Raw genomic sequence first — 19,081 nt, 5'->3', positions numbered from 1 at the left:
CTCATCTACGTTTTCCACTCTCTCCCACTTCAGTTACCAATGTAATAATAGTCTGGTGTATCCTTCTACTCCTTTTTCTTATTCATACAAACATATGACATGTATGTATGTTTTATGCTTATCTTTATAGAAATGGGATTATACAATATACATGCTACAATAAATAACCTTGTATAGATAGTCTTATAGTAGTGTTTTTATTTCAGTGATACAGATTTTTCACAGTTGCACGTGTATTTTTAATACACATTTCCAAATCATTCCCCAAATTTCTATCAATATGCATATCTACCTCCAACGTGTAAGAATGACTATTTTCCCACAGTCTTACAATTTTTTGCCAGCATCATGGTGAAAGATGTGAAAATACTTTTCAACCCAGAATTCTGTAACTAAAGTATACCACTCAAACATAACAATAAAATATAGACATTTTGGACATGCAAGGATTCCAAAAGTTTGTCATCCACTCAGAGTTAATTCTCCAGCACAGAGATAAGAATATATAAAAAGAAAGACATAAGAATCAATAAACAGGGGTGCCTGGGTGGCTCAGTCAGTTAAGCGTCTGCCTCTGGCTCAGGTCATGATCCCAGGGTCCTGGGATCGAGCCTGGCACCCAGCTCCCTGCTCTGCGGGGAGCCTGCTTCTCCCTCTGCCTGCTGTTCCCCCTCTTTTTTTTTTTTTTTTAAGATTTTATTTGACAGAGAGAACACAAGCAGAGGGAGAGAGAGGGAGAAGCAGGCTCCCTGCTGAGCAAGGAGCCCGATGTGGGACTTGATCCCAGGACCCTGGGATCATGACCTGGGCCAAAGGCAGGTGCTTAACCGACTGAGCCACCCAGGCGTCCCTCAAATAAATAAAATCTTAAAAAAGAAAATCAATATACCTTAGAACCCCTGAAAACAAGGCAACTAAATGTAGTAATTATTGATGATTGTTCAAAAGGATTACCATGAAAAGAGAGTTATATGGTATGTAATAATACGGAAACTAAGAAGCCCAAAAGATTTCAGCATGGAAGGTTAGACTAGTGGACACTGATTCAAAGAAAACCTTTTTAAAAAAGTATTAAAAAGGGGCACCTGGGTGGCTCAGTCGTTAAGCGTCTGCCTTCGGCTCAGGTCATGATCCCAGGGTGCTGGGGTCGAGCCCCGCTCGGGCTCCCTGCTTGGCGGGAAGCCTGCTTCTCCCTCTCCCACTCCCCCTGCTTGTGTTCCCTCTCTCGCTGTCTCTCTCTGTGTCAAATAAATGAATAAAATCTTAAAAAAAAAAAAAAGTATTAAAAAGCTAAGGGTGACCAAATAAAATAGTGAAATAAGATATATAAATTTCAAATCCATAGAATTAAAAAGTAAAGAAAATTTGATTGATTAAAATAAAATAAAAAGTAACAACAGAAGACAGCAAAGAGAAAACAAAAAGCAGAAAGAAGTCCAAATGCATCAGTCTTCTCAACAAATAGTAGAAGTTTATAAATTAAGAAAAAGGCATTCATACTTGGTTTTGTTTTGAAATATGCTATACGTTGTTTATAAAGGAAAAGGAAATGTTGAGGTTAAAAATAAGATGATACAAAGATAAACTAAGCAAATTTAGTAACTACTATCAGAACAATCTAATGGAATTTAAGGCAAAAAGCACAACACCTGCTAAAGATGAATATTATATATAATAAAGTATACAATTCACCAAGAAGATATAGTATTCATGAATTCCTTTGCACACAACAAAATGGCTACAAAATACATAAATTGTAAACATCTACAAGTTAAGGGAAACAGACAGTCACAGAGGGAGGTTTTAAAATTTCTCCCCAAAAGTCAACAGATCAAGGACAATATTCCAGTTTTCTTTATCTATCTCCTCTTTCAAGATCACCCTTCTCTTACATTAAAAAGGTTCCCAAACACAAATCTGCAACCTTCCCCATCTCCATTAGTTGTTCAGCTCAATAACCTTGGAGCAATCTTCTTTATTCATTTATTCACACTTCATATCAAAACTATCAAGAAATCCTATTGCCACTATCTTTAAATTACATCCAGAATCCAATCACTTCACACTACTGCTACATCCAGATCCACTATTATCTCTCCCCTGTATTATTTCAATAGCTTCCTAAATTCATCTTAGTGCATCTACCCTTACCAATCTACTGTCTATTCTCAACAGCACAACCACAGGAATTGTTTTAAAACCTAAGACAGATAATGTTCCTCAAAATCCTTCAATACCTCTTGGTCTTATCCTCTTAGAGAAAAAAACCCAACATCTTTATAATAGCTTGTAATGCCCTACAAAGATCCTTTCCAGCAACATTTTGGCCCCACTTCTTTCTTCTCCCCCCAACTCACTTACTCAGTTCAAGTCACACTGGCTTTACTATTCCTTGAACACATTCTCTTCCATATTAAGGTCTTAGTATTATTGATTATTCCCCAGCTAGAACACTCTCGCTCCGAGGTACTCATGGCTAATTCCCTCATCTAATTCAAGCCTTTGATCAACCATTTCCTTTTGAATAATGCCCACCTGGACCATGTTGATCAAAATTATATCCCAAACTCCCTTATCTTCTCTACTCTGTGGGCATTCTCAAATAAACTTACACTGGTTTACCCTTTTTTTACCCCAAAAAGCTAATCACTTTCTAATATACTGTGTAATATTTATTATGGTTATTGTTTGTATATCCCTCCTATAGAACTAAGTTTCAAGGGCATAGATCTTTGTATTTGTTAAAAGAATCTCTCAAGGGTCTAGAAGAGTGCCACCATTCAGAACCTTGGTATTGTGCATTGCTTTGATAATGCTTTATGTATAAAAACCTCTGGGTACCAAATAAAAGGAGGTTTGGGAAATTCATATTTCCTTGCCATATCAGCAAAGCAAGCAATATGGAAAGGCTATATAGTCTTAGTTCACTGAAAAACTCAAGGCAGGATTCCAGTGTCTTGTCTCTCTCACTTTGCCTTCTATCCCTCCATACCTACTTTCCCTTCTTTCATATACCCCCTCTTTCCATTTCCCAGTTTTAGAATTAAAATTCAGAAATGAAAAAGTTGTCAACAGTGACAGTAATGATACTTGAATTTAAAAAGTAAAGCCACATATTTACTGACAAAGGGTTACTTTGATTCAGCTGGGAAGACTGACTTTGTTAAATCCAACTGCCAACTTAAAGATGCCAGTTTTTCAAAATTCTATTAGGAAATACACAAAGAAAAAAGTCTAAAAACCATGATCAAACATAGAGCACTATATAACCAGAAACCGACATTCTTATTTTAAACATAAATAGGTTTTCTTATTTCAAAACAAAAGTAGAACATTTATGAAATCTGACTATATATTATAATAACCACAGAGAAATTTCCAAGAGATAGAAATAATGTAGATCATATTATCTGGCCACCAAGCAACAAAACTAAAAATTAGTACAATTAAAGAGTTAATTAACATGTCAATTACATCTCAATAAAACTGGGGGAAAAGAATATCTACTAAAACAAAACAAACAAAAAGTTAGTGAACTAGAAAAAAGTCAGAATAAAGTATCTAAGAATGAAGAAAGGAGACACAAAAAGATAGAAAACAGAGAAAGGAACAGAGCCAAAAGATGATACAGTAAAAAAGATCTAGCATATATTTAATGGGAGTCCCAGAAGAAAAGGAGAGAGAAAATAGGACAGACTCAATCCTTGAAAAGATAATGGCTGAGAACTTCCTAAAACTTGACCAAAGATATCGAGCCATGGTTTCTGGAAGCACCAGGAACTCTAAGATGGATATATAAAAAGAAAAATATACCTAGATACATCACAGTAAAGTGTTGACAAAGCAAAACAATGAGAAAATCTTAAGAGCTGCAACAGAGAAAAGAATACGTACTGCCAGCAATGAATGATCCAAAAGAAAATTAAGGAAACAATTCCATCTATAAAAGCATCCAAAATAAAATACCTAAGAATAAATGTAACCAAGGAGGTAAAAGGCTTATAAACTTAAAATGACAAAACATTGATGAAAGAAATTAAAGAAGGTATAAATAAATGGAAAGACATCCCATGTTCATGGATTTGAAGATGAAATATTATTAAGATGACAAAACTTCCCAAAGTGATCTACAGATTTAGTGTAATTCCTATGAAAATTCTAAGGGCCTTTGTTTGCAGGAATGGATAAGATGATCCTCAAATTCATATGGAAATGCAAAGGGCTCTGAAGAACAAAAGCAATGTTCAAAAGAAATAAAGTAGGAATCCTCACTCTGATTTAAAAACTTATTAGAGAGCTATAGTTATCAGGTGTGGTACTGGCATAATTGTAGACCTAGAGACCACTGGAAAGATTTGAGAATCCAGAAATAAACCCAAACACCTGTGGCCAAATGATTTTTAACAAAGGTGCCAAGACTGTTCAAAGGGGGAAAGAATAGTCTTTTCAACAAATGACGCTAGGACAAATGGACAATCACATGCAAAATAATGAAGTTGGACCCTGCCTCATATCACATACAGAAACTAAATCAAAATGAATCAACACTATATATATATAATAGCTGAAACAGTAAAGCTTTTTGAAGAAGGCATAGGGATGAATCTTCACGATGTTGTATTTGGCAATAAATTCTTAGATTTGACACCAAAAGCATGATGAACAAAAGAAAAAATAGATAATTTGGACTCATCAAAATAAAGTTTCTTCATCAAAGAGCATTACTGAGATGTATTTGATAAGGGTTTAGTATACAGAATATATTAACAAATGAACAAAAAGACAACCCCATTTAAAAAATGGACAAAGGCTCAGCCGAGAACTAATGTGGAAGATGACAAAGGAGGACCCTAAGCTCCCCTCGTCCCATGGATACGACCAGATAACACCCACATCAGTGTAAATAACCCAGAAAATGACCTGAAGACTGGTAGAGCAGACTGTCCACAGCTAAATGTAAAGAAGAAGGTAGGAAGGGTGGAGACGTGGTAGGGGGCCAAAGTGACCAATGGGACCGTCTCCAAGAGGGAGGGATACTGCAGGCACAAAGAAGGGAGATGAAAAGACCCCATGCCAGGCACCCCAGGCACAGGGGACATGCACTGGGAAGATGAATCCCCATAACATTTGGCTTTGAAAACCAGAGGGACTGGAACTTTAAAAATCAGCAGGCAGGGTGAGAGGAAACTGAGTCCCTGCCCTTCAAGAAACAGTACTACAAACAGCCCTAATGAGATACAACATAAAAGCAGCAGTCTGAAAAATGCCTGGGATATATACAGGAGGGAGATTGGTTTACTAATCTCAGAGCATGTGCTGGAGGGGTCAGGATCTTTGGAAGACTTCTCCAACAACAAAAAAGCTAGCAGGTGGCACTTCCCTCCCGTGCCCTCCATACAAGGGATACCTATGGGAACCAGTGCAGCATAAACACTCTCTACCTTGCTTTCTAACACGGTTCCCCACCCTCCATGCTCTTCTGCACACTCAGTCCCTCCATCCCACACTGGACAAAAGTTTTCCTGGCCAGCTACAGGTCCCCTCTTGCAGTACACTGGCAGAGACCTTGCTGGCACCCTGTACCCTGTCCCCATGCTCTCTTGCAGACCCAGAGGAGTCCATCCAAAGCAGTGCCAAAGGGTGGCAGTGTGTAAGCAACCCTGCCAGGGACAAGTACAACTCCAAAATGACTCATGCCCCAGGGACAGGGAAAGATAACCACACACACCAGTCCAACTGTGGCCCTAGCAGTGGGATAGGGCACACATCTGGTCTGACTGCAGGCCTTGCCCACCAACAAAAGCTTCTCAGCGGCAACAAAGAGAAAGTGTCCTGCAGATCAGTGCTACCACAGCTCTGGCAAACACCTGGTCTGACTCAACTCAAGCCCAAGGAGGCCCAGACTGTCCCACTAACACCTCAGGGACCAAATCCCACCCACAACAGGAAAAGAGCCATTGCAGATGACTGGACAAAAGGCAAATGTGGTTCAGCCACAACAGTAGGATGAAAGCAACACACATACAAGACACTCCTGAAATGCCAGGTTCTCGTGAACTGGGGATATTGCACTGCAGGGCACCACAGGACCTCTTCTTCATAAGGCCACTTCTTTTAAGAGCAGGAGAAATAGATGATTGAATATTCTGTGTTCAGAATATTCTGAGAAATTCTCAGAATATTCTGAGACAGAAACAGACAGAAGAGTTAGCCAAAATGGGGAGAAAGAGGACTATGTCCCAAATGAAAGACAGGATAAAATCACAGCAAGAGAGCTAAATGAAATGGAGGTAAGTAATATGTGTGATAGAGAATTTAAAGTAATGGTCATAAAGATACTCGCTGGACTTGAGAAATGAGTGGAAGGCCTCAGTGAGACCCGCAACAAAGAGATAGAAAACATAAAACCAATCAGAGATGAAGAACTCAATAACTGAAATTAAAAACACACTAGAGAGAGGGGGGCCTGGGTGGCTCAGTCATTAAGTGTCTGCTTTCAGCTCAGGTCATGATCCCAGGGTCCTGGGATCAAGCCCTGCATCGGGCTCCCCGCTCTGCAGGGAGCCTGCTTCTCCCTCTCCCACTCCCCCTGCTTGTGTTCCCTCTCTCGCTGTGTCTCTCTCTGTCAAATAAATAAAATTGGTAAAAAAAAAAAAAAACCAAACACACACACTAGAGGAAATAAATAGTAGACTAAAAGAAGCAGAAGAATGAATCAGCAATCTGAAGGACTAATGGAAAGTAATCACGCTGCAAAGGAGAGAGAAAAAATTTTTAAAAATGAAAATAGATTAAGGGAACTCAGTAACACCAAATGTAGTAACACTCACATTACAGGGATCCCAGGGGGAGAAAGAGAAAAGGGGGCAGAAAATGTATTTGAAGAAAGAACAAAACTTCCCCGAATCTGGGGAAGGAAACAGAAATTCAGATCCAGGAGGCACAGAGAACCCCCAATAAAATCAACCCAAGGAAGTTCACCCTAAGGCATATAGTAATTAAAATGGCAAAAAGTGATAAAGAGAGTATTTAAAAAACAGCAAGAGAAAGGAAAACAGTTACATTAAGGAAACAGTTACATAAGGCTATCAGTGGATTTTTCAGCAGAACTTTGCAGGCCAGAAGGGAGTGCTCTTTTCTATCTCAAATAAGTAAAACCTTTTCTAAAAAATTAACTAAAGAAAATGAAAATGAAAACCACAATGAGATATCACTTCACACCTATTAGGATAGTTTTAATTAAAAAAAAAGAAAAACATGAAAAATAACAAGTGTTGATGAGAATATGGAGAAACAGAGACCCTCGTCCATTGCTGGTGAGAATGTAAAGTGGTGCATCCACTGTGGAAAACCAGTTTGGTGTTTCCTAAAAATAGGTAACAGATAATTGCCATTTGACCCAGCTACTCAATTCCTAGATATATATACAGGAGAAATGAAAACTTATGTACACACAGAAACTGGTACATGAATGTTTACAACATCATTATTCATAATAGCTAAAAAAAGAAACAAAGTACATGCTACAACTTGGATGAACCTTGAAAACATTATGCTAAATGAAAGAAGTCAGACATGAAGGTCACATATTACATGATTCCCTTCATATGAAATATCCAGAATAGGCAAATCCAAAGAGACAGAAAGTAAAGGGTATCATGTGATAGTGGAAGGAGGAAATAGGAAATAGGAAATAATTACATAGCTGTAAGGGTGTCAAAACAGTTTTGAAACAAGGGAGCTGGTGGTTCCATAATATTATGAATATACTAAATAACAAGGAGCTGTACATTTAAAATGATTAATTGTATGCTACATGAATTTCACCTCAATTAAACAAAAGATGGCAGTATTAAAATGTTCCCATGTTCTGACAACATCCAATTTGCAGCAAACTTCTACTTCCTTAGATTGTCTCTAAAATTACTCAACCAAAGTCTAAATCCTGTAATAGGTTTTTTCTAATACCCTCTTAAAAAAACACACCTAAAGGTTCCCTATAAATACATGCTGAATCCCTCACTGCAACAAGTATAAAAAAACTATTAAGTGTTCTCGCTGGTCTTTTCGGCTGGAAGGCATGGATAAGACTAACAACTAACCTCTCAACAGAAATAACAGAAGCTAGGGGCACTTGAGTGGCTCAGTCCATTAAGCGTCTGTGTCAGCTTAGGTCGTGATCCCGGGGTCCAGGATCAAGCCCCAAAACCGGCTCCCTGCTCAGCAGGGACTCTACTTCTCCCTCTCCCCACTGCACATGCTCTTGGTCTCCCTCTCAAATAAATAAAACCTTTAAAAAAAAAAAAGAAGAAGAAGAAATAACAGAAGCCAGAACATAAAGGGATAATATAGTTAGAAGAAAACAACTGCCTGCCCAGAATTCTAACCAGTAAAAACTATCATTCAAAAATGAAGGTGAAATACAGAACATGATGAGACAACAAATATGGACAATTTCTCAGCACAGGTACTCTTCAAAAAAAGGAAGTGATCACAGATGGAGAACTGAAGATGCAGGAAAAGAATAAAAAGTGGTAAAAATCGTATCTATATGGGGCGCCTGGGTGGCTCACTCAAGTAAGCGTCCAACTCTTGATTTTGGCTCAGGTCATGATCTCAGGGTCCTGGGATCAAGGTCCATGTTGGGCTCCCCGCTCAGTGGGGAGTCTGCTTGTGGGGAGTCTGCTTGTCTCCCTCTCCCTCTGCCCCTCCCCACACTCAGACTCTCTCTCTAAAATAGATTTTAAAAAGGTAACTATGTGGGTATATCTAAAATAATCAGATAAAACAGTGATGATGTCTTCTGGGGCTCAAAATCCACATGGAGTTAAAAATACATGAGTATTACAGAAAATAAATGGGGTAAAGGGGAGAGAATTAATGGAATTGAAGTGTTTTAATCGTCTGGAAAATATAAAATAACTTAATTAGACTCTTCTAGGTCAAAGATGCATGTTGTAATCTCTAGGGCAGCAGTTCCCAAAAGTGCCCAGACCTCTTGGGGCGGGGGGTGGGGGGGTCCCTGAGACCCTATTAGGGGATCTTTAAAATCACAACTATTTTCATAATAACACGAAGACCTGATTTGCCTTTTTCACTCCCATTCTCTCAAAGCTGTACAATGGAGTTATTTACAGTCTACATGACTCACGATATTCCAACAGATTAAAGCCGAAGCAGGTGTAAGAATCCAGCTGTTTTCTACTAAGCTAGATACTAAAGAGATTTGCAAAAATGTAAAACAATGCTACTCGTCCCACTAAGTTTTGTTTTAGAAAGTATATTCTTCACAAAATTATGTTATCTATATTAACATTTAATGGGAAACTCTTCTCACAAACAATAAATTATCTGATCCAAAATGTCAACTATGCCAAGGATGAGAAGCATTGATATAACCAAATAAACAAAGTTCCTTTTAAGAATTTAAATGGGTCTTGAGAACACAGAATTTGAGATTCCTGACCTAAATAAATGAAAGGATAATATGACATTCATGGATTGGAAGACAATACCATAAAGATGTCAACTCTATCTCAAATTAATGAATAAATTCAATTTTTGTAAAACCGACAATGTGACTATAAACATTTACATGGAAGTGCAAAGAATCAAGAAGAACAAGGCAGAAAGATTTGCTTTATTGAATATGAAGACTTGCTATAATGCCATATAAATTAAAACAGCATGGTTTTGGTGTAAGGGTAGATAAAGTAAACCAATGGAAAAAAAAAAAACAAAACAGAGCCCAAAAGCAGACCCATGTATATATGTGGTTACTTGATTTATGCAAAGGTGATCCTGTTGAGCAGTGGGGAGACAATCTTTTCAAAAAATGGTGCTTCATACAACACATATCCCTAAGGAAAAAAAAAAAGTGACCTCTACACTTTTTTTTTTTTTAAAGATTTTATTTATTTATTTGAGACAGAGAGAATGAGAGAGAGAGAGAGAGCACATGAGAGGGGGGAGGGTCAGAGGCACAAGCAGGCTCCCTGCCAAGCAGGGAGCCCAATGCGGGACTCGATCCAGGGACTCCAGGATCATGACCTGAGCCAAAGGCAGTCGCTTAACCAACTGAGCCACCCAGGCGCCCGTGACCTCTACACTTTACATTAATACAGCTGACCCCTGAACAACATGGGTTTGAACTACTCAGGTCCACTTATATATGGATTTTTTTCAGTAAAACAGTACAGTACCAAAAATGTATTTTTCTTATGATCTTAACATTTTTTCTCTAGCTTACTTTATTGTAAGAATAAATAGTATGTAATACATATAACATACAAAACATGTGTTACTTGACTGTTTATCAGTAAAGCTTCCAATCAACAGTAGGCTATTAGTAGCTAAGTTTTTTGGGAGTCAAAAGTTATATACTGATTTTCGACTATGCAGGGGTCAGTGCCTGTTACTAACCCCTACGTTGTTCAAGGGTCAAGTGTATACACAATCAGTTCTAGGTAGAAAGTAAATCTGAATGAATAAACAATATGCAAAATAATATACAATTATCACTTCTAGGCAGAAAGTAGAAAGCAGAATAATAAAGTCTCTAGGACAGTGTCTTAAAACCTCAGCACGAGTGACACTCTGGGTTAGGTTAACTGTTTTGTGCATTATAGGATGTTCAGCATTCTGTGCACTGTAGGATGTTTAGTAAGTATCCCTAGCCAACCCACCTGATGCCAGGAGTGCTCCACTCACCTAGTTGTGAGAACTAAAAATGTCTCTGAACATTACCAAATTTTCTGCACAGGGGTGGAAGGTGTGGGAGTGAGGGAAGGGAGAACTGCCTCTAGTTAAGAACTATTGTTCTAACCCAGTCATTAAGCGTCTGCCCTCAGGTCAAGGCATGATCTCAGGGTCCTGGGATCGAGCCCCACATCGGGCTCCCTGCTCCGCGGGAAGCCTGCTTCTCCCTCTTCCCCTCCCCCTGCTTGTGTTCCCTCTCTCGCTGTGTCTCTTTCTGTCAAATAAATAAAGAATCTTAAAAAAAAAAAAGAACCATTGTTCTAGAAGATAACACAGGTGATATATTCATCTCCTTGGAGCAGGGAAAGACTTCTAAACAGGACACAAGAATCACTGACTATAAAGGAAAATAATGATAAGCTGAACTACATTAAAATTATGACCTTCCTTTCATCAAAAATAGTAAAGGAGTGTAAAAATCAAGCCAAAGTGGGATATATTTTTCTAACAAATATAACTTAACAAAGGTCTTGTATCTAGCACATATAAAAACTCCTAAAAACAAAAAGACATAAACACCAATAGGAAAAATGGGGCTCATATCCATGAAGTATGTAACTCCTATAAATTAGGAATATAGAAAATTAAATAATAATAATTAATAAAAGGTGAGGGGAAAGAAGAAACTTCGCAAAACAGGATATACAAACAGCCAAAATATTTATGAAAAAGTACAATCTTATTTGGAATCAGGGAAATACATCTTCTAGAAGGGCTAAAATTAAAGAGGCTATTAATACCAAGTGCTGGTGAAAATACAGAGTAACATGAACCCTCATATTCTAATGACAGCATAGGTACAACCATATTGAAAACAATTCTTGCATTATCTTCTAAATTTGAACACATATACACCAATGACTCAGCTATTTTACTCCTGGTATATACTCAACATAAATATTGTACATGTGCCCTGAGAAACACGTACAAGAATGTTATGACTGTATTATTCAATCCAAATGTCCAAAAGTAAAAAGAAAGTGATAAAATACTACAAGTGAGCTACGACTACATCTGAAAACATCCATGAACCTCCCAAACATAATGTTAAATGAAATAAGCAGAGACAAAATACCACTACCATGTAATTCTATTTATATAAAAGTACAAAAAGCAGGTCTTAAAAAACATATTCTTTGAAGTCAGGCCAGTGGTTGTTCCAAGAAGTAAGAAAGAGAGAATGATTGGGAAAGGAAACATAGGGGGTTTCTGGGTTGCTGATAGTATTCTATTTCATGATCTGTGGTGGTCATGGGGTGTTTACTTTGTGGTGATTCACTGAGCTGTATACTTACACTTTGTGCACTTTCCTGTGTGTATTACACTTGAATTTTAAAGACATGGATCACGATCTTTTATATGTTGTATATGCAACCTAGAATACAATAATTACAAATGCTTTAGCTATTATGATATTAGATATCAACTATTTAGGAGTAAAAGTCATGTCCGGGGCATAATAATTTTCTACATCTTACATTTCTGGATCCTTTCTCTATTTAAATAAAACAAATAGAATATCTTAAAAAGGAATGCCTGAGTTTTCAGTCTGCTGCAGAAAAACATAACACATTTATATATTCTATTTTCCTATATGTTTAATTTGCCTTGATCACCTAAAGAGAAAAATCCAATTTCTTAGCTTTATATAAAATACACATCTTGGAAAATTGTAACAGAGAAAAGTTGAAGATGTTTGTTTCTAATATTAAAAATATTTTTCCTGACACTTAGAGACAAAGAAGATGAAGGCATAATATAAATGATGCCTGAACTAAAAAGATATTTCTATCAAAAATTGGAATGTTTCCCTCCCTACCAAACTAAGCCTTGGTTTATATTTTTATATTCCATATGGCATTTAACTACAACGCAAGTTTATAACATCAATTATTATTTTGTTTACAAAAGAATCAAATATTTATATTAAGTTGCTTAATATCAAATTGATCCCCTCTGCATTTAATCATTTATGTAGAATAGCAGTTAACAGCAGACAATCTGATTCATTTTTAAGCCAAGTAGTGCCACCAAGTGGTGGCATATTTTCTTCTTAACATACCACTCTGAAGCAACAGAAAGTTACACTGAAATATAGTATCGGAATGGAATTAAAAAAAAAAATCAATCTGATAATAAATTTTAAGTAGGTAAGTTTCTGAAATATTTGGTACAAAAGTTTAAAAACAAAACAGAAAAAGGTCAATATTTTTGGAAAACATTTGTATTGCCCTGAAGAACCTATAGTTTCAAAGTTAAATTTTCCTTAGAAAGCAAACAACTATGAATACAATGCTGCAGTGTTTAATTTTTGTTGTCTTTTAATTCCAAATTTTCTTGAAAGACTTAAATTGCTTTAGAAATTAGAAAAACACACACAGTAAGAGATCTGAAGGGGTTTTTTAATTTTTATTAATTTTTTTTGTGGGGGGAGGCAGAGGGAGAGAGAATTCCAAGCACTCTCCACTGAGCACAGACCCTGACCTGGGGCTCAGTCCCACGACCCCAAGACCATGACCTGAGCTGAAACCAAGACTCAAAGGCTTACCCTACTGAGCCACCCAGGCACCCCTCAACCTGAAGGTTTTATAACAGTATTACCCTTATTAAGTATAGGGAGACAGAAGAGTTGTTAGGAATCTGTTCCGGGCCTCTCCTTGGCTTACTGATCATCTTCCTATGTCTCTTCAAACTGTCTTCCCTCCATGTGCATGTCTCTGTGTCCAAATATCCCTTTTTTCATAAGGACATCAGTTAGTTATAAGTGGATTTGCCCCATCCTCCCTAATGACCTACCTTTAACTTGATTACCTCTGTAAATACCCTATCTCCAAATAAGGTTTACTCTAAGATACTCTGAGGTACTTACTTCAGGTCCTACTCTGAGGCAGTGGGGGTGAATTCAGGGTTGGGGGAGGTGGTACAACAATTCAGCAGTAACACTAATCATTTGTATTTTTGATGACTGTATTTTCTTATCTAAAAAGACAAAATACGGGGGGCGCCTGGGTGGCTCAGTCATTAAGCGTCTGCCTTTGGCTCAGGTCATGATCCCAGGGTCCTGGGATCGAGCCCCGCATCGGGGTCACTGCTCAGCCAGGAGCCTGCTTCTCCCTCTCCCACTCCCCCTGCTTGTGTTCCCTCTCTAGCTGTCTCTCTCTCTCTCTCTGTCAAATAAATAAAAAAATAAAATCTTTAAAAAAAAAAAAAAAGACAAAATACGGGGCACCTCAGGGGGTGCCCGGTGGCTCCATTAGTTAAGCATCTGCCTTCAGCTCAGGTCATGATTCCAGGGTCCTGGGATTGAGCCCCACATCATCGGGCTCTCTGCTCAGTGGGGAGCTTGCTTCTCCCTCTCCCTCTGCCTGCCACTCCCCCTGCTTGTGTGTGCGCTCTCCCTCTCTATCAAATAAATAAATAAAATCTTAAAAAAAAAAAATATGGAGTGCCTGAGTGGCTCAGTCATTGGGCATCCACCTTTAGCTCAGGTCATGATCTCAAGGTCCTGGGATTGAACCCCGCATCGGGTTCCCTGCCCTGTGGGGTGTCTGCCTTTCCCTCTATCCCTCCCCCCACTTGTGCTCTCTCCCTCTCACTCTCTCAAATAAATAAAGTCTTTTAAAAAATAAAAAGACAAAACAGCTCTTGGAAATTATTAAATAAGGGGCACCTGGGTTGCACAGTCAGTTGAACATCCAACTCTTGGGTTTCAGCTTAGGTGGTGATCTCAGGGTCGTGGGCTCAAGCCCCACATCAGGCTCCAAGCTCAGCATGGAGTCCGCTTGAGACTCTCTCTCCCTCTCCCTCTGCCCCTACCACCCCTCACGGCTTCTTTCTTTTTCTCTCTCTCTAAAATAAATAAATATTTTAAAAAATTATTAAATGATGAATACTTGTGATATTGTGATTTATAAGAAATATATTTGGGCTTCCTCCCTGTTTCTGGCACAGCACCCATAAACCCTTAGGAATTTCCTAAGAGTAGAGTTATAAAGATGTCTTTTGTTATATTAGTGAGGTGACTTTTGGAAATCCCCTAAAGTTGGGGACTGCTAGCCAGAGGGTGCCATGCTAACTATGTGTCCCACCCATCTGACCTCTGGAGGGGAGATGGGCTAGAGGCTGGGTCAACTGACACCGGCTAATGATTTAATCAATCCTGCAAATATAATGAAGCTGCCATAAAACCCCAAAAGGATGGGGTTTGGAGAGTTTCCGGATTGGTAAACATAGGGATATGCTCAGAGAGTGGTGCGCCTAGAGAAGACAATGGAAGCTCCACACTTCTTCCCACATGTCTTGCCCTATGACTCTCTTCTGTCTGTCTGTTCCTGAGTTATATCCTTTTATAATAAACTGGAAATCTAGAAAGTATACTGGTTTCCTGAGTTCTGTGAGTTGCTCTAGCAAATTAATCAAACCCAAGGAGGGAGTCATGGGAACCTCTGATTTATGGCCAGTGGGTCTGAAGTACAGGTATCAAGGTAACAACCTGGACTTACAACTGGCATCGTAAGTCTAAGGACAGGGCTATGGGAACCTCTAATTGGTAGCCAATTGGTCAGAAGCACAGATGACAACCTGAGCTTACAATTAGCATCTGAAGTCAAGCATAGGAGGAGTCTTGAAGGACTGTAACATTAACCTGTGAAACAGTATCAGAACTTAGCTGAATTGTAGGACAAGAAGTTGGTATGTGGAGAACTGCTTGGTGGTCTGCGGAAACTATCCCTCCATACACTGGAATTGGTCTAGAACCTAAGATACTATTTTACTTTCATGAACTATATTATCAGCAAAATAAATGACTAAATTTTAGTATAAAGTTATATATATAAAATATCAAAGTAGTAAGTGCCATATAGTTCATGGCCAACCCAATTATAATGCACTCAGTCCTAGACTTCATCTCCTAACATTTATCACTATAACCCAGCCATGCTGGCCTCTTTGCTGTTCCTTGACCAGGCCCCACGTACTTTGCATTTAATGTTCTCTGCTTGGAGTTCTTCCTCCAAGTATATGCAGAGATCAGTTCCTTCAGTTCCAATGATGTTAGTTCTTAGACCATCCTAAATAAAACAGCACCCTTAGTCACTCTTTATTCCCCTATTTGGTTTTATTTTTCTTCACAGTACTTATTGATAACCGACGGACAAAGCAGGCTATGATTTATCTATTTTCTCTCCCCCACTACAAAGTAAGCTTGAGGGCAAAGACTAATGTTTTGTTCACTGATGTACCCCTGACATCTAAAAGAGTACCTACTATGACTACCATATGTGTATAGTGTCACAAGCAGAATGAATTTTTAAAAATTCATGCATCTGCTTTCTAACTTGATCTATTGGTTCCTTTCTAATCAGTTCTTCACATCTAGAGGCAGAGTGACCTTTTCAAGCTCACCACTCCTCTATGGAACGCAACATTTTTCTCTCTCACAGGACATAGTCCCAGATCTTTAGCACAGCTGGAAAGGCTTTGCTGGGTCCTGCCTACCTTTCCATCTGGTCTCACAGTTCTCAGGGATTCAACCACTCTGGCCCTCTCTCAAATTCCCCAGTGTGTCCCTTCTCATCACAGGGCCTCTGCACATGTAGTTCCTCTGATCTGGAATCCTCAGCTCTCCTCTCCCCAGCCCTCCATCACATTAATTTAGTTAACCTTAACTCCTAAGCTTCCTTCAGATCACAGTTCTAAATGTCACTTACTCTGGGAAGCCTTCCTCAAACACCCCATGTCAAGTTCCTTTGTCATAGGCTTTTGAAGAACTGCTCCTTTCAGAGCTCTAATGTCTTTAAAATATTTAATTTATATCACTTTTGATTAACGTATTTCTCCCAATGAACCCAAGTTCCAACAGAATAGGAACGTTTTTGTTGTATACACTGTGTTTTGAGCAACTAGAAGGTGCTTGGATACCTAAATGAAGGGACACGGACAAAGCAGGCTCACTATAAGTGAATAATAAAGCCTGCAATCAGTCAATTATGGGAATCAACAAAGCAAACTTTCTTTTTTATTAACTTTAATTGTTTTATCCAGACACGTTGCCTGTTTCTGGGTAACTGCCTCTCCCCAGCCATGTGTGTGCACAAAAGAGAAAACTTATTTAATATTTCTACTAATTGGAATATAAGAGTAACATAAATCTTTACAACATTTGTCATTGTATCATTAGCTTTCAGGTTGCTTTAAATAGCAATAGAACAAACTTTTACTGTTTCTTTATGACAATATCATAAAAAATAAAATGGGTCATAATGAATTTTTAAAATAAATTCATACCATAAATGATATAAAGTAAGACTATAATACCCTCCCAGATCTATGACATTTTTTTCTAAATACTTTAAAATACCTTCAGATGGCAAAAGTACTTACCACCGTAATTCAAAAGTTACATATTGCACTTGATGTATTACATCTTGTTATTGCACTCTAAGGGTATGGTTAAATGTTTCTTACAAAAAACAATTCCACATAATTTCATGCAACTCAATTCATTCAGTTATATAGAACATTCTGAACTCAGTGTTACAGACTGAATTGTGCTCCCACCCCGCCCCCCCCCCAACATATAATGAAGCCCTAACCGCCAATACTAAGATTGTGGCTCTATTTAGAGACAAGGCCTTTAAACAGGTAAATAAAATGAGGCCATTAGGGTAAGCCCCAACCCAATCTGACTGGTGTCCTTAACAGGTGGGATTATGACATACAAAGAGACACCGAGGATGCATGTACACAGAGAAAAGGCCATGTAAGGACAAAGCAAGAAAACGGCCATCTAGAGCCAAGGAGAGAGGCCTTAGGAGAAACCAAACCTGCCTTGGACTTCCAGCTTTCAGAACCATAAGAAAATAAACTTCTGTTGTTCAAGCCAACCCAGTCCATGGTATTTTCTTATGGCAGCCCTAGTAGACTAATACACTCATCTCATACTGATAGGAAGGTTCTAGTCTATTGTAATATATGTGAATGACTAGTAATTATTGCCCTATGAATACACCAAACTAAGGTCACCTCCAGCATGCTTTATGCTAAATGTTGGGACTTAAAAGACAGTATGTGTTTGGGCATATGAGCATATTTGTCTAAGAAAAAATTTGGTCCTGCCTACTTGTATTACTGCACTCTATGCAGCAATGAGATGGATCTCTATTGGAATAGCTATAGACATCAATTTCCTTAATGGTCAGAAGAGAACAACTTAGCTATTATATACCTGAAATAATAAACATGTGGATCTCCTTTGAGCCCATAATATAAAAAACTTCATATTCAAGGTCCTTGCAAATAATCTTAATTAAATAATTTGCTAACTGTTCTTTTCTGTGGCTGAGGAAACTGTGAACTAGTGGTCAAAACCGTAACTATGCAAAATTAAGTCTTTTCAAAAAAACACAGATTGCCAGAACTTCTTCCCTAGGGTTTCTGATTCAAATTTGCTATAGTTTTTCAGTTTCCACAGTTTTTTTTAAGTACCCCCAGACAACTCTAATATGTAGTCAGAATCATCTAAAACAGGTTTCTCAACCATGTCTACAATTGGAGACCTTTTAAAAAATACTGATGCTCAGCTCCCCTCTGAAGAATTTAGGAATGTGGCTCTGGCATTGTTAATTTTAAATATATTTAAAGAGTTAAAAGGGTTCATTATTAAAAGAATACACACACACATACACACACCCACACCAGTAAGAGAAACTCCTAGGGAGCTAAATGTGCAGCCATTATTGAAAACCATAGTGCAGGATCCATATGGCTATTACATGTTGTGATTAATGTGATGTATGTGCAACCAAATATTGGTGTATATGAATAATTACTGAAAAATACATTATCACACTCCAGTGAACATATTTTCCTTAGTAGTAAAAACAGAGTAAAGAATACTATATACTACAGTATGGCTTCATTATGAAAGGTATCGGTGAGCCTTCAATTATCTAAGTAGAAAAGGAAATAAAACCATTAACAAAATACAGCAAAAAGAATTCAACAGCACATTAAAAAGTATATACACTATGACCATGGTGGGAGTTATTACTGGAATGCAAGGATAGTTCAACATAAGACAATCAATCAATGTAACATACATTAATAAAATAAAGGATGAAAGGACGAAAACAACTTGACCAGCTCAGTTGATGCAGAAAAAAATTGACATCAACATTGTTTCATGATAAAAACACTCAACAAACTAGGAATAGAAGTAAACCACCTCAACATAATAAAGGCAATATATGGAAAGCCCACAATTTACATTGCACTCAAGGGCAAAAGACAGAAACCTTCCCTCAAAGATCAGATACAAGAC

General features: G+C 38.0%; 1 protein-coding gene across 6 annotated transcripts in view; it reads right to left on the bottom strand.

The window, feature by feature from the left end:
* Window positions 1-19,081, bottom strand: part of ZNF644 (zinc finger protein 644) — a 101,669-nt gene that overhangs the window by 32,404 nt on the left and 50,184 nt on the right. For 2 of the 6 annotated variants that reach the window (XM_035018063.1, XM_035018071.1), the window contains exons 1-2: window positions 15,738-17,632; window positions 12,054-12,133 (exon numbers count right to left, since the gene is read on the bottom strand). The exons of 3 other annotated variants lie outside the window; for them this stretch is intronic. In XM_035018063.1, the coding sequence (XP_034873954.1) occupies window positions 12,054-12,100 (47 nt within the window). In that variant the 5' untranslated portion in view covers window positions 12,101-12,133; window positions 15,738-17,632. Of the gene's footprint in view, window positions 1-12,053; window positions 12,134-15,737; window positions 17,633-19,081 lie in introns of those variants that run through there. One more of the 6 variants, XM_035018066.1, reaches the window with a different exon arrangement.

This window comes from Mirounga leonina, unplaced genomic scaffold (genome assembly GCF_011800145.1).
Source record: "Mirounga leonina isolate KUSES-001 unplaced genomic scaffold, KU_Mleo_1.0 Mir_173, whole genome shotgun sequence".
Lineage (NCBI taxonomy): Eukaryota > Metazoa > Chordata > Mammalia > Carnivora > Phocidae > Mirounga > Mirounga leonina.
The sequence above is the reverse complement of the archived record's forward strand: the minus strand, read 5'-3'. Positions and strand labels throughout refer to the sequence as shown.